General features: G+C 39.7%; 3 protein-coding genes across 6 annotated transcripts; all 3 read right to left on the bottom strand.

Annotated features, from left to right (window-relative positions):
* Window positions 1-5753: 5753 nt before the first annotated feature.
* LOC134217109 (uncharacterized) lies at window positions 5754-6505 on the bottom strand. The gene is made up of 2 exons (XM_062695883.1): window positions 6131-6505; window positions 5754-6056 (listed from the first exon to the last, which is right to left on the bottom strand). Exons 1-2 carry the CDS (start codon window positions 6479-6481, stop codon window positions 5913-5915), a joined length of 495 nt encoding a protein of 164 aa, XP_062551867.1. The 5' UTR covers window positions 6482-6505; the 3' UTR covers window positions 5754-5912.
* A 22-nt stretch (window positions 6506-6527) lies between these two features.
* LOC134217106 (ninjurin-B-like) lies at window positions 6528-9243 on the bottom strand. Of its 4 annotated transcripts, none has more exons than XM_062695881.1 (4): window positions 9025-9243; window positions 8384-8507; window positions 6894-7273; window positions 6528-6824 (listed from the first exon to the last, which is right to left on the bottom strand). In XM_062695881.1, the coding sequence occupies exons 3-4, from the start codon at window positions 7257-7259 to the stop codon at window positions 6681-6683; spliced, it is 510 nt and encodes a 169-aa protein (XP_062551865.1). In that variant the 5' UTR covers window positions 7260-7273; window positions 8384-8507; window positions 9025-9243; the 3' UTR covers window positions 6528-6680. The 4 variants fall into 4 exon arrangements, with proteins under 4 accessions (XP_062551865.1, XP_062551866.1, XP_062551863.1 ...); XM_062695882.1 differs by having other exon boundaries at window positions 6894-7268; XM_062695879.1 differs by lacking the exon at window positions 8384-8507.
* Window positions 9244-20949: 11706 nt separating this feature from the next.
* LOC134217105 (cilia- and flagella-associated protein 91-like) lies at window positions 20950-23794 on the bottom strand. The gene is made up of 3 exons (XM_062695878.1): window positions 22681-23794; window positions 22457-22613; window positions 20950-22385 (listed from the first exon to the last, which is right to left on the bottom strand). Exons 1-3 carry the CDS (start codon window positions 23706-23708, stop codon window positions 21225-21227), a joined length of 2346 nt encoding a protein of 781 aa, XP_062551862.1. The 5' UTR covers window positions 23709-23794; the 3' UTR covers window positions 20950-21224.
* Between the last annotated feature and the right edge of the window lie 2030 nt (window positions 23795-25824).

Here is a 25824-nt window from a genome sequence, read left to right as displayed (position 1 = left end):
CTCTGCGTACGATCAATATACCTTGCATACGATAAACGATTAAAGCTAGTATATTTGTTGCTAGCCAATATGAAACAACGCTTGGAGTGCGGAGTGCAATAATGTCTGTACTTCCGAAGAACAGACTGCTTACATCTTTTCAGCTTATGGAGATAACTGTTTGTCCAAGGAGGTTTGAGCGGCGGTCGCTTGAGTGGTACATGGAGCTCAATCACACGCTGAATTTTGCGGTTGAATATGCCGATAATATCATCCAGATCCCGATAGGAATCTAGGAAGCGCCAATCAATCGATAATAGGACGGATGTTAGAAGATCATAATTGGCACGTAGAAAATCAAACTGAACCCTATCAAGAGATTGTTCAAATTGCAACGGTAAATCTATTTCTATACCGACCTCAATTGGTGGATGAGCGATATCGGCAACAACCAGATGTTCCACAGCTTCAGAAACGCAGCAGACTGGTGACGTCCTGTCATAGGGGAGGAGAAGACTACCAGCTGTCATCGAGAGAAAAAGTAGAATCATTGAAATATCACACGGTGTGGTATAGGAAATGAAGTATATTTTTGCTATAAAACAAAAATCAAGGACGTTTCCCAAAAAAATCTTGGTTTACGGGGTTAGAATTTTAAAAGCACACAAAATGGACATGATATCTCGATTTTTATATTTTTTTTTCGAATAAGCAGTTATTGCTTAAGATTGTTTAATTTCTAACCCCAATGGTTTGAAAAAAAAATCTATCTATAACGTTCTAGAGACATTTTAATTTTCATTTTCTATATCATGCCATGTCAAATTTCCATGGTTCTACTTTTTCTCTAAACTTTTTCAGGTGGCAGCACTGATGAAGGAACCTCCCCCATTCACCAGGGCCAAATCGAGAGTCCTATTGTTAGTGTTCTGTATGGGGTTCACTTGAGTCAAACCATTGAAACAAAATACATCGTAAAGTGCGTTCCCAGATCGTTTTATCTTATTTATCATCAGACTAAGGCCGGAGTGGCCTGTGCTGCACATAAAAGACTTCTCCATTCAGCTCGGTTCATGGCTGCACTTCGCCAACCACGAAGTCTGCGGAGGGTCCGCAAGTCGTCCTCCACCTGATCGATCCACCTTGCCCGCTGTGCACCTCGCCTTCTTGTTCCCGTCGGATCGTTGTCGAGAACCATTTTCACCGGATTACTGTCCGACATTCTGGCTACGTGCCCGGCCCACCGCAGTCTTCCGATTTTCGCGGTGTGAACGATGGATGGTTCTCCCAACAGCTGATGCAACTCGTGGTTCATTCGCCTCCTCCACGTACCGTCCGCCATCTGCAACCCACCATGGATGGTACGCAACACTTTCCTTTCGAAAACTCCCAGTGCGCGTTGGTCCTCCACGAGCATCGTCCAGGTCTCGTGTCCGTAGAGAACTACCGGTCTTATAAGCGTTTTGTAGATAGTCAGTTTGGTACGGCGGCGAACTCTATTCGATCGAAGCGTCTTGCGGAGTCCAAAGTACGTACGATTTCCAGCCACTATGCGTCTCCGAATTTCTCTGCTGGTATCGTTATCGGCGGTCACCAGTGAGCCCAAGTACACGAATTCTTCAACCACCTCGATTTCGTCACCACCGATAGAAACTCGTGGTGGGTGGCTCACATTGACCTCTCTTGAGCCTCTTCCTATCATGTACGTCGTCTTCGACGTGTTGATGACTAGTCCAATCCGTTTAGCTTCGCTTTTCAGTCTGATGTAGGCTTCCTCCATCCTTTCAAAGCTACGTGCCATGATATCAATGTCGTCGGCGAAACCAAATAACTGGACGGACTTCGTGAAAATCGTACCACTCGTGTCAATCCCTGCCCTTCGTATTACTCCCTCCAAAGCGATGTTGAATAGCAGACACGAAAGACCATCACCTTGCCGTAACCCTCTACGGGTTTCGAAGGGACTCGAGAATGCCCTGAAACTCGAACTACGCACATCACCCGATCCATCGTCGCCTTGATCAACCGTATCAGTTTATCCGGAAATCCGTTTTCGTGCATTAGCTGCCATAGCTGGTCCCGATCGATTGTATCATATGCGGCTTTGAAGTCGATAAATAGATGATGTGTGGGCACGTTGTATTCGCGGCATTTCTGCAATACCTGACGTATGGCGAACACCTGGTCTGTGGTAGAGCGTTCACCCATAAATCCCGCCTGGTACTGCCCCACGAACACTCTTGCAATTGGTGTTAGTCGACGGCATAAAATTTGGGAAAGTACCTTGTAGGCGGCGTTCAGCAATGTGATTGGGCGGTAGATGCTACAAGCCAGCGTATCGCCCCTTGTGTAGATGGGACACACGACACCTTCCATCCACTCCTGCGGCAGAACCTCATCCTCCCAAACCTTGGTAATCACCCAATGCAGCGCTCTAGCCAGTGCTTCACCACCGTGTTTAAACAGCTCTCCTGGTAGTTGGTCAACTCCAGGGGCTTTGTTGTTTTTCAGCCGGCCGATCTCCTCCTGGATTTCCTGGAGATTCGGAGCCGGAAGTCGCATGTCCTGCGCGCGTGCTCCTAGGTTCATTACCATACCGCCACCGTTGTCTGCCATATCGCCATTCAGGTGCTCTTCGTAGTGCTGCCGCCACCTTTGGATCACCTCACGCTCGTTCGTAAGAAGGTGCCCGTTTAAGTCCTTACACATATCGGGCTATGGCACGTGGCCCTTACGTGAACGGTTTAACTTCTTATAGAACTAAGTTCCCAGATCGTGTCATCCTTGAATTACTAACATCAATCTTAAATCCACCATTCTCAGAACGTGTCCAATGCATTTTGGAGTGGTTGTAGTCCCCCATAAGAAGAACAAAATCGTTTTGGTTTAGTCCCGATAGGAGTCAAAATGCTCTTGGATCATATTGAGATCATCTCTCCGGTCAGGTGGTAGATAGAGAACTCCAACATTAACGACACAGTCTGTCAGCCTTATTTTCACCCACAGTTGTTCCAGGCATCCGCTAACTGAATTCGGATTCGCACAGGAACGCAGAGCAGACGAAACAGCAATTAGTACATCTCCTCCTCTAGTTTTCCTGCTGCTAAGCGCATTCCGATCAGTTCTGTACACCGTGAAAGAGTCGTCGAAAAGTTGTGTAGATAGAATGCAATCATCGAATCAAGTCTCGGTTAATACGATGACATCATATTTCGAATCTGAAGCTGCCACAAAGAATGAATCGATCTTAGTACGAAGACCCCTCACATTTTGGTAATAAACGCGCAACTTGGATAGCGGATTTGAAGAGGGTTTCCAGGTGGGTGAGACATCGCTGCACATTAGCTGGAAGCATGAGGCTTTTAGGTAGATGATCTGAACATATTGAGAGGGTACTTGCCTGAGAACGGCTGTTGGAAGATTCCTTCACCTGCCTCAAACACTGATGCTCCCGAATCACTTTTAAAAGGGTTTCTGAACCTCTTGAAAGAAGACTTACGAGCCTCTTGGATTGCGGCTTTCGAGCCTCTTAGAAGGAGGCTTCCGAATGAGCTTCTGAACTACTTGAACAGAGGCCTTCGAGTTTCTTGAAAGAAGCCTTCCAAGCCTGCTCCGTTCAGAGTCTATTGAAATAAGGAGAAAAGAAACAAAAAGTTTAAAGATAAAAATCTTAAAACAAAGCCTCTTGAAAGAACGCCTACAGGCTCCTTGAAACGAGGCATGCGGGCCTGTTTCTTTTCTCCTTATTTCAAAAGACTCGGAGCGGAGCAGGCTTGGAAGGCTTCTTTCAAGAAGCTCGAAGGCCTCTGTTCAAGTAGTTCAGAAGCTCACTCGGAAGCCTCCTTCTAAGTGGCTCGAAAGCCGCAATCCAGGAGGCTTCCGGGCCTCTTCAAGGGGGCAACCGGGGCTCTAGAAAGGAGGCTTCCGGGTCTCTTGAAAGGAAGCTTCTAAGCCTCTTGGAAGGAGGCTTCCGAGGCTTTTGAAGGAAGAAGAAAATAATTAAGAAAAATTAAATGTAAAAGAAAAGCTTAAAATAAGGCTTCCGGGCATCTTGAATGAAGGAGCCTTTCGAGTCTCTTAAAAAGAGCCTTTCAAGGCTATTGAAACAACAAGAAAGTTCCTCCGGACCTCTTAACAGGAGGCTTCCGAACTTCTTGAAAAAAGGGCTTTCGAACTTCTTGTAAGGAGTCTGCCGAGCTGCTTGGAAGGAGTTTTCCGAGAAGCGTAGAAGGATGCTTCAAATTCTCTTGCAACGAAGCAACTAAGCTTTTCGGAAGGAAGCGTTCATGTCTATCAAATAAAGGCTTCCTAATCTGTGGACTCTAGATTTCAGTTAGGAAGCATATTCTTAACAGGTTATTCATCATTATGTTTCGATCAGGTAGATTGCATAGAAGAATTTGAAGATTTGTTCATTCGAGGTTTTGTTCGTTTGATATTTTTTCCCACAGCCCTCCACTATGCTGGTTGTGGCGGGCAAGATTCAATAGGCCATGATTAGCTGATCGCCATGCATATTATGTACAAGACAAAGTTTTGAGCTTTTTCATTAAGTTTTGATTAAAATTGTAATTCATCCGCCATTACGCATTTATGTTCAAAGAACCCCCTGAGCCCGGCGAAGGTACCCCTAGGGGTTGAGAACCGCTGCTATACTGGAACACCTTACCACAAAAGTTCAACTCAATGGACGCAGTGGTTCTACGCCCCAACAAAAAAAATACTGGAACACCTACATTGGAAAAGTAGTTGCATGACTAAATTTTGCTCAATTAGTTTCAGTTCAAAAGCAGTGATTTCAAAAAATGTTTTTTCTAACGTTGATTTTTTTCGACCACCCTATTCGAAATTGATCACCCTAACGGCAAAATCATGGGTTTATTTATTTTCAAAGAAGAACGGTTCTACTAAATATTGAGAAAATAGGAGAAGTGGTATATGCGTTTCTCAAATAAGATATATTAATGGATTTGATGAGCCTGAGTATAGTTTTAGAATACGATTTATTTTTTTGCTAAGGGTTAACTGGTTTCCTCGAATTCTGGAATTCCCAGGAAAATAACATTTTTACATGCTTAAAAATAAAGCTATCAACCAAAAGATGCGCTAGCCAAAGACCGTGAAGCGATGATAAGATAGTTTTTTAAAATAAGCTAAAGCCGTTTCGGGACCACCCTATCATAATTTAATAATTCTGTCATAGATTGTTTTTTTTTAAGCAAAATGCCTAGAATTGAATTTTCTACAACTTTGTGAAATATTGCGATCCCTAAATAAATACATTTTACAAAATTTGGCACAAAGGGTCATCTTAATGGCATCTTTCATCAATGGTTTTAAGCTCTTTTTAGTGGAATGTTTTCAACCGTCTAAGACGAGTTAAGCACTCCACCAATTATTTCGATATCTTTGCAGATACGTATTTCGACCACACAGTATCTACATAGATATAGAAATAATTGGTGGAATTAAATGGAGGTTACTTAACTCGTCTTAGACGGTTGATCAAAAATGGATTTTTTGTAGATAATTTCTTATGAAGACGTCAAAAATCTGCGCTGAAGTTTTGCGAGTTATTGAATTATGTCGTGAATTTCGACAAATCCGATCATTGTGCAAGGGCTCAAATGTTAAAGCAATATTATTTCTCCGTATCCATTGTGGTCTATTAAAAATTTACAATACTGCTTTTTGATACAAAATATTTTGGTAAGGTAGCTTCTCTGTAGTAATGTGCTAAAGCACAAAAGCCTGCCTTGAATACCAGTTGTCTTACCAGTCGGTATTTAGAATCTAAATGTATTTTTTTTATTCACAACCTTATGATCCTATGACGTTACTTTTAAAATCTGTTATTTTATAATGCATTGGAATATTCTTAGTGTTACACGTGAATCACGGTGTTGATTCTTCACTCAGAGATCACATTATCATCAATGTGGATATATTTTGGTGAAATCCACATGCGAGTGCTCGAAGTTGACGACAAAAGGAATCACAACGTTCACCACAGTCAGCAGAATGGCACCCATCGCTGTAACCGCTTTCAACTTGGTCCATTGGAAATGGTCGTTCACCTACAGAAGGCAGCACACATATAATTAATTGGTATAACGCTTCAATAGCGATATCACATCTCAATTCCACTCACCGCAATTGTCACCACAATGATCGCAATGACCAGCTGCATCATCAGCGACAAAGTGACCAGAATCGTACTGACGATGAAGTCCTGTGCTTCGCGGAAGCTTATCAGCAACCGCAGCTGGTTAGTGGTGGCGGCCAAGAACGACACAGTCATAGCAATTTCGATAACACTTCGGTACGGGTCATAGTTGTGGTAGGTGAACCTTAGGTCGAATTCTGATTCGTTACCAATGCCGTAGAGTGAACCATTGGTGGGCGGAATGCCGGGAGAGGGTGGATTCGAAATGGGCGGTGACGATTTGAGAGCTTTCTTCGCTGTGTAATCGGAGGTAATCACTAACGATTGGCTGACCATTTTTGTAAGCTGCTGAACGTGAACTGAATGATGATGGATGGTTGGATCTTCAATTTCCGCCTCGGAAGTGAATTCACAAAGAATACTGTGCTCAATGGGGATGAACCGATTCGAATCGATAACAATAAAATTGTTTTATTCGTCCTTAAACTACTCCACTGTACCAAGGTATATCACATGTTGTTCTAAAACTGATTAACTAAGATGCTCCAGTCACTGCAGGTCCATCCGTTACCACCAAAGATGCCACCAATATGTTGATGACCGTTATGACTGTCACGCCAATTGAGGTGGCAATCTTCAATCGTTCAATTTGCTGACTTCGTTTGGATTTCGGTTGACTCTAAAATGTTGATCAGTATCAATTAACTCGCTGCATCATTAAACTGCAGCTCAGCTATGAGCACCTTACCTTAATTATGATAACCCCACTTGCTACCAGCACCTGCAACACTAACGAAACGATCACCAACGTTATGCACGCGATGTAGGTCTTCGAGCGCCCATTGTAGGTTATCAGCAGACGTAGCTGGTTGGCATTGGCCGTGAGCAGGGATATGTCCATGGCACTCTCGGCGATCCCTTTGTGAATATCGTAGGTTTGGGTTTGCTGCCCGCGGCTTCGTCGGCCACCGTCGATCTCAGTTTCGCTGTGGCTACGCATCAGCAGACTCGTCGATTCACCTCCGGACGCAGTGCTGGTGGTTTGCTTTGGCGGTTCGGCTTTCGATGCGCTTACGGAGCTCAGTTCGAGCGGTTGTTCCTTCTCTTTGGCCATTGTTCGATTCTATACTGTGCAGAAGAAGCAGAATAGGATAAAGTTTTAAGTTTTGAGTTTGAGTAAATTTTGAGGTTTCGTTTGTGAATTTTGTTTTTTTTTGTTACATCTAATTAGCGGATGCAGCATACCAGTCGTTATTTCTGTATAAATCAATTGAAATCTGTATAAAATTTTGAAATATTCTAAATTGCTACGTTCTTATTTAAATATCATTTGTTAATGCATGCTTTTTTACAGAAAACCCGGCACTTTGATAATAAGAATAGAGCAATTTTATTTACGCCAAGATACACAGAATTGTTGGTTGGGTGTCGGTTATCATATCAGAAGAAAGTGGACACGATCGTCATGCCGAGCAAAGGAGAGTATCAATTAAACATCTTACAGAGCTCATTCGGTCTTGGCAACATTCAATTTTGGCAATATTCGATTTTGGCAACAAAACCATTCAATTTTAGCAACACAAGTTTCCCTAATAAGTTTCACAAAAATAGCATATCATGCATCCTCACGCATTCGTTATTTATTTTTATTATAATAAGTTAAGTTTGCTAAAATAGCTAGACCAAAAAAATTAAGAATTATGGTTTTGAGCGACAAAGTTCACATAATATACGTTTGCTTCCAAAGAATAATGGCTCTTCTGTTAACACATCAATCCAAAAGCATACGCATTTTTCAGAAGTAAAAGGTTAGTAAGAAATAGAGCGACTGATTTGCATTTCATTTTATTGTATTTGCTCCATTCTGCCCATGATCGCATACTTGTAACACTCGCATTTTTGTTTATTTTGTAAAAAGCCTGTGAATCGTTCAGAAAGCTTAATTTACTGCATCTTATCCCACAATAATAAAATAGGCTTTACTATCTTGCTTATCGGTGGTAAGCGTGAAATGATTGAGTTTGTGAAAAGAATTGACAAACGATTTAGAAAATCAACCAAAATGCAAATGTTACATTTATGCGATCATGGGCAGCATTCGGCATTGCAAAACGTTATCCAGGGAATTCAATATTATCCGATGATAAATTTATATAGACGAAGTAAACATATAAAATACATCTTTTTGGAAAATTCACCATGTGATAATTCATAGTGATAAACATAGTTCATACTTACTGGCGGAACCAGAGGTAGGCACCACTCGTTGCAAGCAATATGTACTTCTCAAATACAGCGTTCTTGCGTTCAAGTGTTGCTCCATCAAAAATCAATGTCTGACGCCGCCACTGGTCATACTTCACTGTTTGATAATACAAACAGCATAAAAATAAACAAATAACACTTTGTATCAATTATCTATACCTAGGTACAAATGCAAACGTGGAATGGGTTCCCCATGACCAAATGTATTCAATCTTTCTATAAACGTGTAACATGATGTGAGATCTCAGACTACGCATGGATGCCTGGCATTAGAAACTATTTAATTTTTTCTATTTCTTAGGAATTATCTTTATTCACTTTTATGTACTTATCGCGATTGAACACAATTCATCACGCACAGCTAGCAGACCTTACGTATAGTGTCGCTTAATATCACATGTCACGATTTATGTGAATGCCGTTTTTTCTTATTTTCCTCTCGACATCATCTAAATAACAGCATCAACGCCGTCTATGAGAGACAGATCAGAAATCACAATCACAGCCTTAGCGGTTCCCAATTAGTTCCACATGGTGGATGCGATAGGAATGCAGACTAAATTACAATTGTCGATTCACGGTGCAAATATTTCACGGCTAACAACGTCACTTACTTCAGAACCATTCGTCAGACTCCGACGTCCACAAATCTAACAATAATTAGTTATAATTCTATTCTGGCTGCATAATTGAATCCAATTCATTTGCAATCAACGAACATTTGCTTTCATAGCCACATTTTGCGGTTTTTTTTTGATAGCGTCAAATAATGTTCCACGCATTAAGAATGTCAGAGAATGAAAAACATTTTTTACAATACGCGCTTGATCAACGGTTGCTGATTGACTGGATTGCAGCTCGCAAACTGAGATGCCCTCCAATGATGAACGATGTCTATTAACGATCATCGTTAATGCTATTTAGTATGATTAGAGACATAGTATAGATACTTAATAGGACTGCGATCTAATGAGAAAGAGGCAATTATTTTCCAGTCGTGTAAAGAATTGTACGTGTGAGAGTCTCCGTGATGCTTCAGCATACTGGAAGCATTTGTGAATCGATGTGAACATTATCACAATTCAGTATGTTGCCTTCTGTTCTTATTGTGGGAAGAAAGCGATCGTCTACTAGGAATTTAATGCCAATGTAAACATATGCCTGTACGTAAATTGCATGCTTATAGGGTTGCGTGGGTTATTCATTCCATCATCCATATTTCATTTTATCATTTTATCAAAATCAATAAAACGAATAACTTTTTTTTTCTATTTTTGTTTTTTTTTTCAAAATGAGTTAGCTATATTTAATTTAATTTCATTACTTTACATTACAGATACGATTTCTTTAGAAAGGTCGAATTCAAAGTTTTCGAATTCGTAGTTCACTTTACTGCTACAGATAGAAAATAAAGCAATTTTCTTTTTCTGTGTGGATTATAATATGGTAACCGTACCCTTAGTGGAGGTAGGTAGCACCAATAGTGGAGGTAGTGGGGTTTTAATGAGATTTATTATATTTATACACTTTACGATGGTTTCATTTGATACGTGCGTCGTGCTTTAAATATCCTGTTAAATGCAACTTATCTTAAGACTTCGCTTTAAAAACTATTTAAAACAATGATTTTCCGTAACAAAATTTACTCCCTTGCACCTATAGTGGTGCAACTGTACCAATAGTGGCGAATCTCATAAGAAACCAATGGATAGCACCACTATGGGAACCAAAATTAATTTTTACCGCCACTAAAGGAACAGTGTACCCATAGTGGTGCTAGCAATATTTGGTAATTGTTGATGTTAAATGACATCTATATCATTTTTGTTAGCAAATTTATTAGTTTATCTATTGACTAAGATATTAAAGCTGTAAATTTCCCATAATTATCAATTTTTAAAAAATATTTTCTTTTGTGGATCTACTACTACCTCCACTATTGGTAGCGTTACCCTACCTACTTTTGGGGTTGGCGTGTGATTGATGACGATAGGGTCATCCTTAGCATGCGGTATGTTGTGCGGATACAAAGTAAGCCCATACCGGTCCCGTTATGTCGAGCCCCGGTCCGGTTTAGAAAATTATCGGGTTGGAATTTTTCTAGACCTCCCTGGGCATAAAAGTTTCATTGTGATAGCCTCATGATATACGAATACAAAAATGGTAATTTGGCAGGATGTCGACTACCTGGAAAAACCTGGAAAGTCAGGGAATTTCATTTTGGACCTGGAATGTCAGGGAAAGTCAGGGAATTTTAGTTGAGGTCAGGGAAAAATCACAAAACCCCAATAATAAAAATTTATATTGATTTAAAAAAAATCCAAGCTGTGAAGCATATTTTATTTTTTCGTGTGACTCGTCGGCTAAAAGTCTACTTCGGGCATACTCCATGTTCCTCATGGTAATCTAATTTGCCTCTTTTAATCTATTTTAGATCAATAACAGAGGTTGCTCAAATGGTCACTCAGGCCTGATTCAAATAGCTTTTATGAAAAGTCCCCCTTATAATTTATTATTTAAATTTAAAAAATCACACAAAATAAGAAAAAAATAACTATTTAGTTTTAGTGGTTTTGTGTCAGTAATTTTTAAATTTTTTTGCGGTTTTTCATTAGTGGCGTGCAAGTCATGTTCCCATCAAACAAAAGAAGTTCTAAAAGTTCGGTCAAATTTTTAATCATCAATCGAGAGAGTTAGTCGTAATGTAATTATGTTGATGTGATTGCCGGAAATACGATATATCACAATGAATTTAAATGGCTGACTATATTGCAAGTAATCGACTCTAATGAAAAACCAATAATATCCCATTATCTTTTGATGTGAATTTATCGCCTAAATGTATGAAAATTATCTAGTGGAAGCAATCGAAACTGAATCGAAGGTCTAAATGGACCATAGTTCAAAACCGTTCAACAAACAATCATCAAAAAATTTCAACCAACCTACAACCAAAAACTTGATATTTTAAGGCTTATTTCAAGAAAACGTCGAATACTACGATTGAAAGTGCCACAAACAAGATTCTGTAGATAATGTTTAAAAACCATTTCATGAACTTCCATTTGATGATGGGCTTATAAAGACATTGGCACTTAGGTGGTCAAATTATTGAGCATGTTGGGAGAATGATCTTCTCTATATAATAAAAATGAGTTGAGATTTCCTTCCTGACGATTTAACTCGCGAACGGGTTGACCGATTTGCAAGATTTTTTCCCTGATCGATTCGTTTTGGGATCCGCAAGGTTTGTATATACAAAAAGTTGGTAAATTTGACGGGGAAATGTAAAAAAACATTAGAATACAATTTTGGGTCAGCTGTTGAGGAAAACAAAACAAACGCACGGAAATTGATCTAGAGTGCGGTGCTGCAAATAGTACATTGTGACATTTGCAACACCCGGGCAAAGCTGGGTTTCTTTCGCTAATAGTGGATAAAAGCATAATATGGTCTACCGCATGTAAGTAGGTGGCGATGGTAAAACGTTACTCCATACTCCACAATCATAGACGCTCTCCTAGAAAATTTAAAGTAATTTGATATAAATTGACAGAATCAAGAAGATCACATCAATCAGACGGTTTCAAAATAATTCTTCAAAACTTTTTTCAGCAATGTTTGTATGATCTACAGAAGACAAAGACAATGCTACGTTCAATTATATTTGCAACCTTGAGATATTTGTTGTGAACTTTTCAAACTGCAACTATTTGCATATTTACTCTACAAGCGAAATTGTAGTCATGTTAACAGTTGGCTATGTTTATCTCTAGACATTGCCTACTTATATTTTTAATAATCAAAAACATTATTAAAAACCGGCAATGTTTCAGTATTACATTCGCTGCTTTGGTTTTTTGTAGCTTTATTAGAGTGATTGTGTATGTATAAAATAAGTTCATCACTAAACGTTACTTTTGATGTTTACAAAACAATTTTATCAGGAAATATTCTGGTGAAGTTTGAGAATTTTGTCCAGAAATTACTTCAGTGAGATACACTGGATTCTGTTTTTACACAATTTAAATTTTCTCAATTTTTAATTCATCCTAAATGTTTAACTCATAATAATAACCATGTTATTTTTCTTTGAATTATTTAGATTTTTTAAAAACATGTTGCAAAGACATTCGTGGCAAATTGTAGTAGTCGCACAATCAAAAAATTAGCGAAAAAATCTTGTCTTCCTTTAAAAACAGAATCCTGTGTACTGTGGAATATCTTCTGAAGATAGTTATAATTATTTATTGAAAAATAAAAAATGTTCAGTAGTTTTTTTTTTTTCAAAAACTCTGCCTCAAAAAACTTAATAGACTGTATGGTATTTACTCAAATTAGAATGTATTTGTGGAGGGATTCATACAAAAAATATGCCAACATTTTTCCACGAGTTCTTCAAAAAATTCCATTAGATATTTCTTATGAAGTTTCATCGCTTGTTGTAGTTGTTGAAAACTTCTAACATCGAGTTGATAGTAATTGAACTTTCTGTAAAAAAAACAATGCTGTAATTCCAAAACTTTGGAAGTTTAGGCAAATAACTAAAACTTGATAAAATAAATGGAATAGATGTAGCTCTCCCTAGCATTTGAGGCTAGCTATGCCCCTTCTTTCGGAAGGACCTGAGCATATTCAAACCAAAATATTTAATGTACCGCAGTGGTTATAATGTTCTCCTGGACTTATTGTAAGTGCTGAGTGGATTTGTGCGAGATTGTAGGAATTGAGTTCTTGAATATCTGTAAGATTGCAAGCAGTAAATGATGATTATCAGAAATCCATACACCCCACAGAAAGTGAATAAGCATTCTTATTCCGTAAGTATACTTCAGAGAAGGTTTTTTGGCGTTCCCGATAATACCCGCAAATCCGTAAGCATTTTTTAACGGAATTTAAAGGATTTCTAGAAGCTCCCACGATTGTTTGAAAAGAGTTCCAAAGTGTTGTCAAAAGATAAGATAGGTACAAGATTTCACATTTTCGTAGATGAGCCAGCCTCGGGCTGAAAGTCTCCTAAATAAATACAAAAAAAAAAGATTTCACATAAATTTCCAGAAAGAATATGAAAACTTCAACGATTTGAAAAAGTTGCCCCGTGGAGGTCTATTGCGATTCTAAAGAAACTGTGAGAATTCCCGAAGGTTGATGAGGGCACCAAAAATTTTATAACATTAATTGGAGCATATTTTGGAGAGATGTTTGAAATGCTGAATTATAATAACCTTTCGGGAGCTTTGCGCATTTATTGTTTGTTGGGGGATTAGAACTACTGCGTCCATTAATTAGAACTATTGTAGTATATCCCTGTTTGATGTACGTGTCGTTTATTACTGACCACAACTTAGTATATGGTCAGTCATATGCCACGACACGTTACCAACCCGGAATGATGTGATTTATAAAACCAATTACTTTCCCTGGATGAGTTGTATGGGTTGTATGTGTATGGAGTCTCTGGGTAGTATGCAGCCGCTATCGAGAAATTTCGATCTGCGTCTATGTAGTGCACTACAACTGCAAAGCAGATGTTCCGATGTTTCGCTTTCAATATTACAAAAGCGACAGATATCATTCTGAACTTGTCCAATGTTTTTCAAATGATATCTGCACGGACAGTGCCCAGTTACTAGACCAGTATATGTACAAAGAGCTCGTTTGTTCAGCTCTAAGAGCTTTTTAGTGACAATTGCATTTGGAACAATAAATCTTTTTGCCTGGTAACACTTTGTGGCTGCCAACCAGTTGGTTATTACCCTTTGTGATTCCCAACTTTTAAGTTCCATTTTAATTGCACTGTTCGATACACCACAAAATGGTTCAGGGCCAACAAGCTGCAAGTTGGAGCCCTGCTTTGCGAGATGGTCTGCTATTTCATTCCCTTCAATACCACAGTGTCCAGGAACCCAATACAAACATACAGAGTTTAGTTGACACAGGAGCCGCAAGGAGAGAATACATTCCCAGACAATTCTTGATGTGCATTTAAAGGAACTCAATGCTTTTAGTGCAGCTTGGCTGTCAGAAAAAATGCAGATATTTGCATGTCTATATTTTCTTCTCAAGCAAACATTTACACACTCTATAATTGCAAAAATTTCTGCTTGGAATACAGTTGGCCAGTGGCCCATGGCTACTGAAATAGATATTCCAGGTCCAGAGATTCCTGCACCAGTTTTCGTACCGATTTTTGAGCCGTCAGTGAAGAATACAATTGAACCTTGACGAACTATAGGACCACCGGCATCCCAATCCGTACGCGTCGTTGCGTGCACCATATAGGGAATGTCGTAGTTGTCCTCCGCATTCATCCAAAATGTTGTAGAATGCTCAAGTGACCTCCGATAAGGTCTCCTGGTAGAACATTCATGGATGTTTTAAGCCTCAGCGCACTCTTCTCCGCTTCCAGTTGTACGTGCTCATGCAACGGTAGCAGATTTAGGATTGCCTCTAGTGCTTTCGATGGAGTGCTGCGCATCGCTCCCGTAATAGCAATACATCCAAGTCGTTGAAGTTTTGCTAGTTTTGATGCCTCTTTGGTTTTTGGCCACCACACTAGCGAAGCATACGTTACTTTTGGTCTTATAATGGAAGTAAATATCCACATAATCATTTTTGGTTTAAGACCCCATTTTCTCCCTACGGTACTGGAGCACACCCAAAACGCACTGATTGACTTATTTATCGTAGCGTCCAAGTGTTTATTCCAATTCAGTTTGGCATCTAAAATCACTCCTAAGAATTTTACCTCTTTACTGAATGGAATTATCTTTTCCTCAATTTTGAGAGGTTTCAAGTTATATTTCCTTCTTTTAGTAAAAGGAACTATAGTGATCTTTGAAGGATTAATGCTTAGACCCTCTTCCATGCATCACAAATATGTGAACATCAGAGCCTGCTGCATTCTCTCTGCAACTACACAGGGAGGAGTGCTTTCACCACTTTTGTGGTCGTTAGTAGTTGACGATCTTGTAAGAAGCTTGGAAGCTAAAGGTTTCGAAGTTGTAAGCTTTGCAGATGATATTCATGGTGGAGATACGTGGACGACATTTTCAGCATCATCAACCGGAAAGATCTACCCAGGATTTTGGAAGCGATAAACAACGTGCATAAAGACATCAAATTCACCCACGAGGAGTGAAAAGGAAGGTAAATTACCTTTCTTGGATCTACTGGTTATCAAGGAACAAATGCAACATTAGACTTCGAAATCTACAGTAAGCACACCAACACCATGAGAGTCATCCCATACACATCAAGTCATTCGTATCAGCACAAAATGGCAGCTTTTCATCACATGATCTACAGGATGCAGACGATTCCCTGAGCGAAGAAGGAAAACGAAGGAGCTACAACACATCTTGGAAACAGCGAGGATCAATGGATACAAGGAAAGAACAATACAAGCAATCATCAACAAGAAGCAGAGGAACCTACGGAAAAACGAACTGACAACACTAACACCGATCGATGAACCGCTGAAGAGGGTATCGGTCCCCTATGATCGACACATCACCCACCAGCTACGCCATCGACTGAGGAAATTCGGCATCGATTTAGTATTCTCCAGCAGAAGCAATCAACTGAAGACACTGTTGGGCTCCACAAAGGATAGAGTAGAAATGTTAAATAAGGCCGGGGTTTATCAAATTAATTGTTCACAGTGTGATAAAGTATATGTAGGTCAAACAAAAGATCGTTAGATGTAAGGTTCAAAGAACATATTGCAGAAGTAAGTAAGGCTAAGAGGGAAACTGATAATTGGATTAAATTATGAGTTTAGGTCTAAGGTAGCTGAACATGTATATCAGGAAAATCATTCAATTACGACATCAAACATTAAAATTTTAAGAAATGTCTCTTCTCCGTGGAAACTTGATGTTGCTGAGAGCTTGGAAATCTACCGACAGGTACAAACGCGGTTGTTGAATAAAAATCAAGGAAATGGTAGCTCCTGGCTCTTCAAGTTTATACCATTAAGCGCATGAAGCGAGTAGAAATAAGCACCGTAGTAAGATAAGTACCTAGATAAATTATTATACCTACGCATAGTATAAATAGTGTAAGCTGCGATCATTTTCTTCAAGTCGAGTCAAGTACGAGACACTGAAGACGGCCTTACTGTTGAGGTCGAAATACGTATCTGTCAAGATACAATTAAGTGGTGGAATTCAATGGGATTGTATAAACTCGTCTTATGACAGGTGAAAACATTCCACTAAAAGCTCAAAATAATTTTCTTATCACGTTTTTTGGTTAATCCAAATTTTGTCTCAAAATTGCAAGCTACTAAAAAATTGAAAGCACTTATTGAGAAAGCTCAACCAAAATATGTTTAATAAAAAGTTAAATATAAAATGCTATTTGGCTCTTTTTACGCATTCTCGTGGATCGTTTTCACAATGCTTTTTCCCCTGATAAAAAAAAAACTCTTTATTGACAAATAACCTGGAAAATAGACTAACGTGAAAAATTTGACAGTTTTTCTATGAGAAATGTGTCAAATGCAACGCAAACGTATCCTATGTGTGGGGTTCTTCACACTAAATTTGTGCAGAAGAGTGAGATGATTTTAGTCAAATATTCTAGCGCATTTTAAGTTTAATTTCAGGGTAAGGCATATTACCCAGCATCGTTTATTTTAGATAAAAATATCCAGTTTCAGAGTGAAATGATGGAATGGATGGATGGATGGAATCAACGTTACTTAAATCTAGAGATTGGCCTAGTGGGCGCATATTATCCATATTCCCCCTATGCGTTTTCACATCCTAATGACGAGTATTGTCCGTTTATACACGGAAACAAATGCATACCCACAGGCATGAATAAAAAAATCATGAAATCATGAATCAGGTCTTACTTACTTACTTATGGATCCTGTACACCTCCGGTGGTGCAAAGGGCCGACTTGAAAGATCTCCATCCTGAGCGATGCCTGGCTATCGCTTTAACTTGTTGCCAGGTTAGATTTCGGTCGACTTCTTTTATTTCTTTATTGAGGCTTCGCCGCCATGAATCAGGTCAGTTCATGAAATCATGATTATAATTCACGATTTCAGGAACATTACTCATGATACTAGGCAATCCTCATCAGTCGACAGTATGCATAACCGGTTATACTTCGAACACTCCATTCCCAAGAAGTAAGAACGGCTGAGAGGTAGCACGCCGGACTCTCGCTTAGTGTACTCGAGTTCAAATCCCCTGTTGAACTTTTTTTTTATTCTGTCGATTTTAAAAACCAAATTGTAACGCATTGGTTGCGTTACGCGAAAATAAATAATGACATCATGATTTATATTCATGGTGAATTTTCATAGCATGAAAACACGACGGATTCATGGAATCATGAATTATTTTCTCATTTCTGGGAACGGATTTTTACTGGGAACGAATTTATTACTGGGAACGGATTATAGTCCGTTGGATAGAGAACATTTTCGAATAGACAACATTAGTAGCTTCGGGAGCTCAAAATCTGTACTACATATGTTATAAATTGAAAAAGGGTACACTAAATAAAGTTAGAAATGCCATTAAGGAGCATCGGGAGAATGAGCTTCCAGCTGAAGAACTTAATTTGTAACATGTAACATGTAATGCTTAAGGACCCTAGATTTTTGTCAAACAGATCATTGTTCGAAATACGAGTGAGGCATGAGAACGAAATTAAAAAAAAAATGTCATGACATTAATGTCATTTGACACTAATTCGGCTCTCACGCCTCCAATTTCAGATTTAGAGCATTGACCTATTAGAAAAAGTTCAAGGATTCTATAAGGGATACATGTTTATATAAAAATCATATGTGTCCTCCTCTTCCTATGTGGCTCTCCTTAGCCGTGCGGTAAGACGCGCGGCTACAAAGCAATACCATGCTGAGGGTGGCTGGGCTTCATTCCCGGTGCAAGTCTAGGTAATTTTCGGATTGGAAATTGTCTCGACTTCCCTGGGCATAAAAGTATCATCGTGCTAGCCTCATGATATACGAATGCAAAAATGGTAACTTGGCTTAGAAACCTCACAGTTAATAACTGTGGAAGTGCTTAATGAACACTAAGCTGCGAGGCGGCTGTCCCAGTGTGGGGATGTAATGCCAATAAGAAGAAGAAGAAGAAGAAGTGAAAATTCCCGTCATTGTCTGTGAGGAACTTTACGAAGTCCTACACTTAATGAAATACGAGAGAAAGAATCATTGCCTGCTAGTTGGATGGACAGTTCTTCTTCGGCGTAAAAAATCACGTCCTGTGTTCTATTCAACAGACTGAGATTGCTTGAAGGGTCTTCGTCGGAGAGTATCAAGCCGTTTTCGCGAGGGACGATCGAAGAAGAGTTATTTGTTAGCCTTGAGACAAATCTTCGTTAAATTTCGGTAGTACAGTTTGGAGACATACCATTTGTTATTTTAAAGCAGCGTTTGATCTAGTGAGACAAAGTATATTATAACATATCCACTGGTTTTTACTGCCTTTTACGTTAGCCACAAACTTGATGAGGGGTGATTCAAATATAACAGGTGTCGTGTAAAGTAATTATAGTTTATTTTGTAATCCGTCAACAATTTTCTCATATGGATGACAAAATTATCAAAAAATAATTTCTAAAGGAGATTTAAATAAATTTCTGAAAAGCTCTCGAAAAAATCAAAAGAAATGGAGAATGTTGTGGAGGAATTGTCGAGCGAAATGTCCAATAAATTTCTTCCTTAGCTTAGCTTCTTCCTTCCTTTCTTCGTTAGCTATACCTATGATGGTCGTATACTCCGTGTTATCCGAAGCAAAACCAAATGTCATTTCCTATCCCAAGTCGCTCGTTCTTGGGCCATCAGTCGTCAGTCTCATTACACACCGCCTGCACGCGAATCTTTTTCGATTGCACACAGCAACCAAGTCTCTCTTCCGGCATACGCACTACATGTCCAGCACACTGTAATCTGTCTTCCTATGTCTGCATTGTTATACACTGGGTACAACTTGTGATTCATTCATTCGTCTGCGCCATTCAACATTTTCTACCACGCTGCCAAGTATTGAGCGCAGTATTACGTCTATTACTTTTAACGTCCATGCTTCATAGCCGTACAGGGCGACTGGACGAATAACCGATGTGTACATAGCTAGTTTTGTCAGTGTATATAGGTAGCTTCCTAAAGTTGCCAATGAATTAACTGGAGGAATTTTCAGAAATTTCCGGGTAAACGGAGAAGTTGTCGAAATTCTCCAGAAAATGCTTATAGGTAGTTTTGAAAGGATTCCTATGGCAATTCGAGGAAAAATTGTCCAGGAACTTACCATGAAACCTCTAGAGGAATTTCTAAAAAAAAATGCGAAGAAATTCGTAAATTCATTTTCGAAGAAATTCCTAAGCAAATTTCCAAAGCATAAAGAAATTTCCGTAATCCGTCAATGAATTTCTGAAGGAGCTTTTAGAGATTTTTTGTAGAAATTATGAAGCAATTAACAGAGGAACTTATAAAACATTTTCAGTAGATATTGTTGGCCAGAAGAAGGGAACCCCCTCACTAAGAATGACATAACAATATATAATAACACAAAAGAATTCCAAAAGAGTTCTTAGAAGAATTGTTGAAGGAGTTTTCGGAAGAATAGCTTAACGATTTTCCCAAGGATTTTCTAAACAAACTTCTTAAGGAATGAGTGGAGGAAATTCCGAACTAATTCCTGAGGGAAGTTCCAAGGAATACCCGAAAGAATTTCCGAACGACTTTCAAGAATTCGTTTCAGGAGGAGTTTTTGTAGAACTCCTTGAGGCAATTTCTAAGGGAATTCCTGGCCGAATCTCCAAAGGAATTTTTATGTGCGAATTAATTACTCGGAAAAACTCCAAAGGAATTCCTGGATAAATCTAGGAATTACTTCAGAAACAGCAGTAGGCACTTCCTCTGAAATTCTTTTAGAAATTTCTTCATAAATTCCATTGAGAATTCCTCCGGAAACTCCTTCAGAAATTCCTTTATGGATTCCGCTGGAAATTTCTTTAGGAATTCTTTCAAATGCTTTCAAAAACTCTCTTAGCAGTTCCAACTCAACCAAAAAATTCATTTGATATCTCCTAAAGATTTTTTTTAAAAGTAATCATAAAAAATCGCCAAGAATTTATTCGGATATTTCTGCAGGGATTTCTTTTAAAGTTTCCTCGAAAAATCTTCGAGATCTCTTCGTAGATTTCTTCAGAAATTCTTCCAGAGTTTCTCCTAATAAATCCTTTGAAAATGTATTAGAGAATAAAACTATGATGGAGTTACTAAGAATTTCGGAAAGAACTCATGATGGCATTTTCGAAGGAATTCCTGCAGGAAGTTCCAGAAGAATTCCTAGAGAATTTTTTAACGGAATTGCTGGAAGCAGTTCTGAAAAAATTCCTTAGGGAAATTTCGAAATCCCTTATGCAATATCTGCATCGGACTGAATAGTCTTAATGTGAATTGAATAATGTCTACCATGTGCAGCTTCATGCACGGACATGGTGTAAATTGCTTTTCTTTTATTTTATTTTTTAACATGAATTCAAAAATATTCCAATTTACTAAACCAGGGGTAATTTTTTGAATATTATGTTCATTGTTCATTATATAAAAACGCCATTAATTAGAAAAACTAAAGTCAAGACTAGAAAGGCTCCTAAAAAATAAAAATCAATGGGGTAATTGACTGAAAACAACAAAATTCTTTTCTGCCTGTGATCGCATATCAGTCCCATTTTTTCAGAAATTTCTATACATATGGGACAAATATGCAATAGTGGGCAGTTTCCATTACATTGGACATTGTAGAAGTTTGCTTTGCAGATTTACTCTTCAGGTGCCCCACAAACTTGAGTAATAATATTGTCAATCAACAGAATGGCCATTTTTTCAGCTTCTTCTTCGGCTTCGCCCTCTTCACCCTCCACCACATCCAGTCCAAAAAAGTTAGTTCCATCATCTTCCGGTATGTCTTCTACTTCATTCTCCGATAGAGCACTGTCAACCACATTGCTCAATATTTCGCCGATGATTATTTGGCCTTCGCTTCGCGTATCCAGATCCGGTGCTTGTTCTTCTAGCCCTTGACTTTCCTCAGCGAATGCTGCATCAACCGCTTCCTTCCTTAAGGATTCCATTACGTCCTCTGGGACGGAATCTAATGGTTTAATTTCGATCTTCTGGAAAATCGCTTCGTGAGCTTCCGCTAGCAATGATTTCTGCTTCATCTTTATGTTTTCTCTTGCAACGCGACGGTAGATATCCGGCATCAGAAGTTCGTCCATCATACAGGAACTGATGGTTCCTTGATTCTGAGTTGGGATTTCGATGGAGCTTATACGCTTGTCAGCTTCAGTGTCGAACTTTTTGACAAGTTCTTGAATTTTTCCGCGCGTGTCGTCCAAACTATCTCCTTCAACTTTTTCCAGGAGTGCATTCTCCAAATAGATCGACAACTCTTCGTTATCCTGGTACTTCATCTCCGAAATGTGTCGTGTTTCACGTGCTTCGCGGAAGTAGCGTTCTTGCTCGGTTAGCAAATAGAATGCATGAGTATTTCGCTCGTTCTGAAGTCTGGAGAGTTCCCTCTCTAAAGTCGTCATCAAGGACGACATCTGTGCATTGGTACATGTTTCCACAAACTCATCCAGCAGTTGCTCATTGCGTAGAATGTGTAAATATTTCTCGCGGACGCTTCCTGTCTGGATGGGGTCAATTGGAAAGAACTCCTCTACCACCGGTAAGCGATGCGTGGCAATGAGATCCTCAACAAGATCGCGATCAGTAGCGTAATCTTTGTGGATCATTTCCTGTGTGGCACGTCCTTTGATCAATTTCTGCAGAAGAATTGCCTGTTGGTAGAGCATATCGTCTTCTCGTTCCTCACTGACTCGGGGAGGAGATTCGATGAGGCTTTCTGTAGGAGACGAAACCACTATCAAACACTTTGGCGTTTCCGGTCTAGTATCCTTCTTATGACGAAAGTGCTACAAACAAATAATGGATTTAGATAGTAAAGAGTAACCTATATAACCTGTATAATAACAAATATGCTTACTTTTAGCGAATCATATAGTTTTCTCAGGAAATGGTCGGACCAGAAACCTTTTTGGAATTCTCGGCATACTTCCTTGGGCTTCCATAACTCTGGACGCTGATTGTTAACATCCTTTAGCTTGTGTGAAATGGTTATTTTTTTCTCCAGTTTTGTCAGCCTTGAATTGACAAAAGTTATTGGTAATATATGTGATATGATTTTTATAGGATTAACAAACTACTTACCCTACTTCTATTAGATTGGGATCATATTCGTAGGACTTCTTACAAACAATCTTCCTTTGTATGACTGTCACGGCAGCTTCTTCCGGTTTTGACGCATGATGCGATCGGAATTTATTCATTTTATTATCTTTACGTTTCTTTTCCAACTTGCGCATATTTCTCTCATAGTTGATCTTCAACTTCTCCATAGCTTTATTACGCTGTTCGTTAATTCTGTTTTTGGTGTTCTCCATTTTGCTCTCGGTGGCTTGCTTAGTATCTCGCTCACGTTTTTCCATGATCTTCGCCACCAATTGCAGTCTCAGCATTTGGTAGCGGTCTATTTGACGCTCTCTGGCTACCCATTCTTCCCACTCGAATATCTGCAGGACGAGCTTTTGCTGAGCCCACTCATCCGCCGAATCGCAACTGCCCATCGAATATTCCCAATTTCGCTTCTTTCTGGCACGTTCAATGATTTCCACCTCATTGATTCCTGGATAGCGAGTATGGTGCAGCATTTCCGCAACATAAACTATCTCAGCCGTTCCCAAGTCGCCATCCTTCAACACAGCTGTCGGCATCCAGGGTTGCGTTTGAGCAGACGTTTCCCGATACATTGTTTGCGAAGAAGCATCCTTAACGCGAGGCTCCACCGATTGATCACAATGGCAGAACTCCTCCATACTGTCGCTCAGTTTCAACACCGTACCCGGTTCCCCAGCCGTTGGGTGGCAGAAGAATTTAGACCGTTCTGTTCCAAGGATCCTCGACACATCCGGAATAAAGCATCCTTTTGAATCGGAGTTCGCCTGTACTTCCGGATAGTATGGCAGTGGATTCCGATGCATTACGTAATGATTGCGGGTCATCCGGGGCAGTTCGCTGAACATGGTTTGATAAACCGGAAAGATACCGATTGGAGCCGAGCGACATAGGGCGGCCTTATTCGCACGGCAAACATCCTTTTGGTCCGATGTTACGTACAGTGGATCGTAGATATGGTCGAAGACGCGTGATGGTCCCACAATGTGACTGCGATATGTCATTTCCAAGCAGAATTATGCAGAATTATTCAATTAAACGAATACCGATACACTGCACTGCGGTGTGAAGGAATGATTCAAAATTTGACTTAAATCGATAAACAAATAAACAGCATTAAAGCAGTTCCAGGTCGTTGCCAACAGCAATGGTCACGCTTGGAAACAGCACGTGATAATAAACAGGGTTTATTTTTATTATTAATGGTGCCGTGAACCGACATATTTCAACAGGTTACAATATCAACAAGTGTCCGTTCCATTTCGGATAGATATTCACTAGGTGTTGCCAAATATTAGCTTTCGGATGTAGGTTACTACTGTAGGAACTACTTGGTACGTACCACACAAGGAAACCAACAGAAAGGCTGGTTTGGTTTGTAGTGCCAAATAGCGACAGATGAGAAAAACCAGGCCTTGAGTCACATGTCAATATAGAAAAATATATGAAGAATCAAGGGCAGCTGATGTCGTTTTTCGTTTTTGAGGTGTAGCAACACCGTTTAGTGCAGCATTTTGCACGGCAAAAACGAACGTTTTGAGTGCAGTTGGGATTGTTTGTTATGGATACCTGTTGAATACCATAAAAAAAACAATAACAACGGGAGAAACTTGACAACAAACTACACTACACGGCACACTCTGATTTTTTCTGGTGCTACACTGCTTGTTTCAGTAAAAGATATTTTAGTTACTAGATAAAGATTGTCGCTACGGTTCCCTTTGTTCTGTTGTCCGAAACATGTGTGGTACATACCTGTCAAATCGTATGGATTTTCCTTCTTTGACATTTAGCTCCCCTATCCTCGTCAGCAAAAGATGTTTCGGACAGCGACGACAGCGACAATCTTTATCTAGTAACTAAAATATCTTTTGTTTCAGTGCAAGAAAAATGCTACACTGGTGTAGCACGAAAATAAAAAACGAACGTTTTCGGTGCAAAAGTGTAGCACGAGTGTAGCTACACCGCAAAAACGAAAACGACATGAGAAAACTCCACCGGCGTAAGAAACGAGGATGAAACGAAAAAGTACTCGGAATTTGTACAAAATGATCATGAAAACAGTCTCGGAAATCTGTTCACCGATCGAGCAGGGACTGCTAAATGGAAGAAGCACTTTGAGTTATTTATTGTTGAATGGACAATCGGACTGGGAAAGCGCAAACAGAATCAGAATTGAGGATAATGGACAAGCAGTGGAGCCACCAACGCTAGATGAAGTTAGAAAGGCTGCTCGAGTGCTAATAAACGATACGGCTGCTGGGAAGGACGGAATCTCGGCCAAGCTTCTAAAATTTGGGAGTGAGCGGCTGAACGAAAAAATCCACTCAGTGATTGTAATGATTTGGGAGGAACAAGGATGTTTTCGAGATAACTTGATGGGCTAATATGTCCTGTCTGTCTACAAGAAAGGGCATAGATAAACGGAGTTTACTTTTGCAGCTGCTACTGTCCTCCAAGATGGAACATAGAGCGCAGTATACTATGGTGTTAGTTAATCTTGTAGCGAAACTAACTGGTCTTAAACCATTAGTTGTAGCAGGTGACTTCAATGCGTGGGCAGTGGATTGGGCCTCTCGGTTCACTAACGCTAGAGGTCATATCCTGCTAGAGTCTCTAGCGGTACTAAACGTAGTCCTGCTAAACGAGGGCCAAGCGTCAACGTTCAGAGGACTGAATGGCGAGTCATGCATCGATGTGGCCTTCTGCAGCGCGGGATGGACGGTGGAGACTGAATGGAGGGTTTACGAAGGGTATGCTGCTAGTGACCATCAAGAAATACGTTTTATTGTCAGCTATACCGCCAACAGAACCACATGGCGGGTCAGTAAAGCTGATCTAGGATGGCGTACCTCGCAGTTCGACCCAGAACTGCTGGGAGAATCACTACGGTGGGAAAATCGGACTCTAGGCCTTAGTGGTGATGAGTTATCCGATGTCCTAACACGAGCATGTGACGTGACAATGCCCAGGAGGATTATGCTAACCGGCAACCGGAAACCGGTGCACTCGTGGACGAACACGATAGCTGATCTTCGCAGAGCCTGTTATAGAGCTAAAAGAAGGTTGCGGCGTGGTAGAACCGAAGCGAAAAAGCTATTTTCAGAACAGGATATTGTT

The sequence above is a fragment of the Armigeres subalbatus genome, chromosome 2 (genome assembly GCF_024139115.2).
Source record: "Armigeres subalbatus isolate Guangzhou_Male chromosome 2, GZ_Asu_2, whole genome shotgun sequence".
Classification (NCBI taxonomy): Eukaryota; Metazoa; Arthropoda; class Insecta; order Diptera; family Culicidae; genus Armigeres; species Armigeres subalbatus.
This window is presented reverse-complemented; position numbering and strand designations above follow the sequence as displayed.

What these genes read in the sequence shown, in the direction of transcription:
- LOC134217109 (XM_062695883.1), bottom strand. Translation starts at nt 6,481, where the DNA reads ATGGTCAGCCAATCGTTAGTGATTACCTCCGATTACACAGCGAAGAAA. An exon ending in TCATTGTGGTGACAATTGCG is followed by an intron (nt 6,057 to 6,130) that starts GTGAGTGGAATT and finishes TGCCTTCTGTAG; the next exon opens with GTGAACGACCATTTCCAATG.
- LOC134217106 (XM_062695881.1), bottom strand. Translation starts at nt 7,259, where the DNA reads ATGGCCAAAGAGAAGGAACAACCGCTCGAACTGAGCTCCGTAAGCGCA. An exon ending in GTGGGGTTATCATAATTAAG is followed by an intron (nt 6,825 to 6,893) that starts GTAAGGTGCTCA and finishes TCAACATTTTAG; the next exon opens with AGTCAACCGAAATCCAAACG.
- LOC134217105 (XM_062695878.1), bottom strand. Translation starts at nt 23,708, where the DNA reads ATGACATATCGCAGTCACATTGTGGGACCATCACGCGTCTTCGACCAT. An exon ending in CCCAATCTAATAGAAGTAGG is followed by an intron (nt 22,614 to 22,680) that starts GTAAGTAGTTTG and finishes TGTCAATTCAAG; the next exon opens with GCTGACAAAACTGGAGAAAA. An exon ending in AACTATATGATTCGCTAAAA is followed by an intron (nt 22,386 to 22,456) that starts GTAAGCATATTT and finishes ATTTGTTTGTAG; the next exon opens with CACTTTCGTCATAAGAAGGA.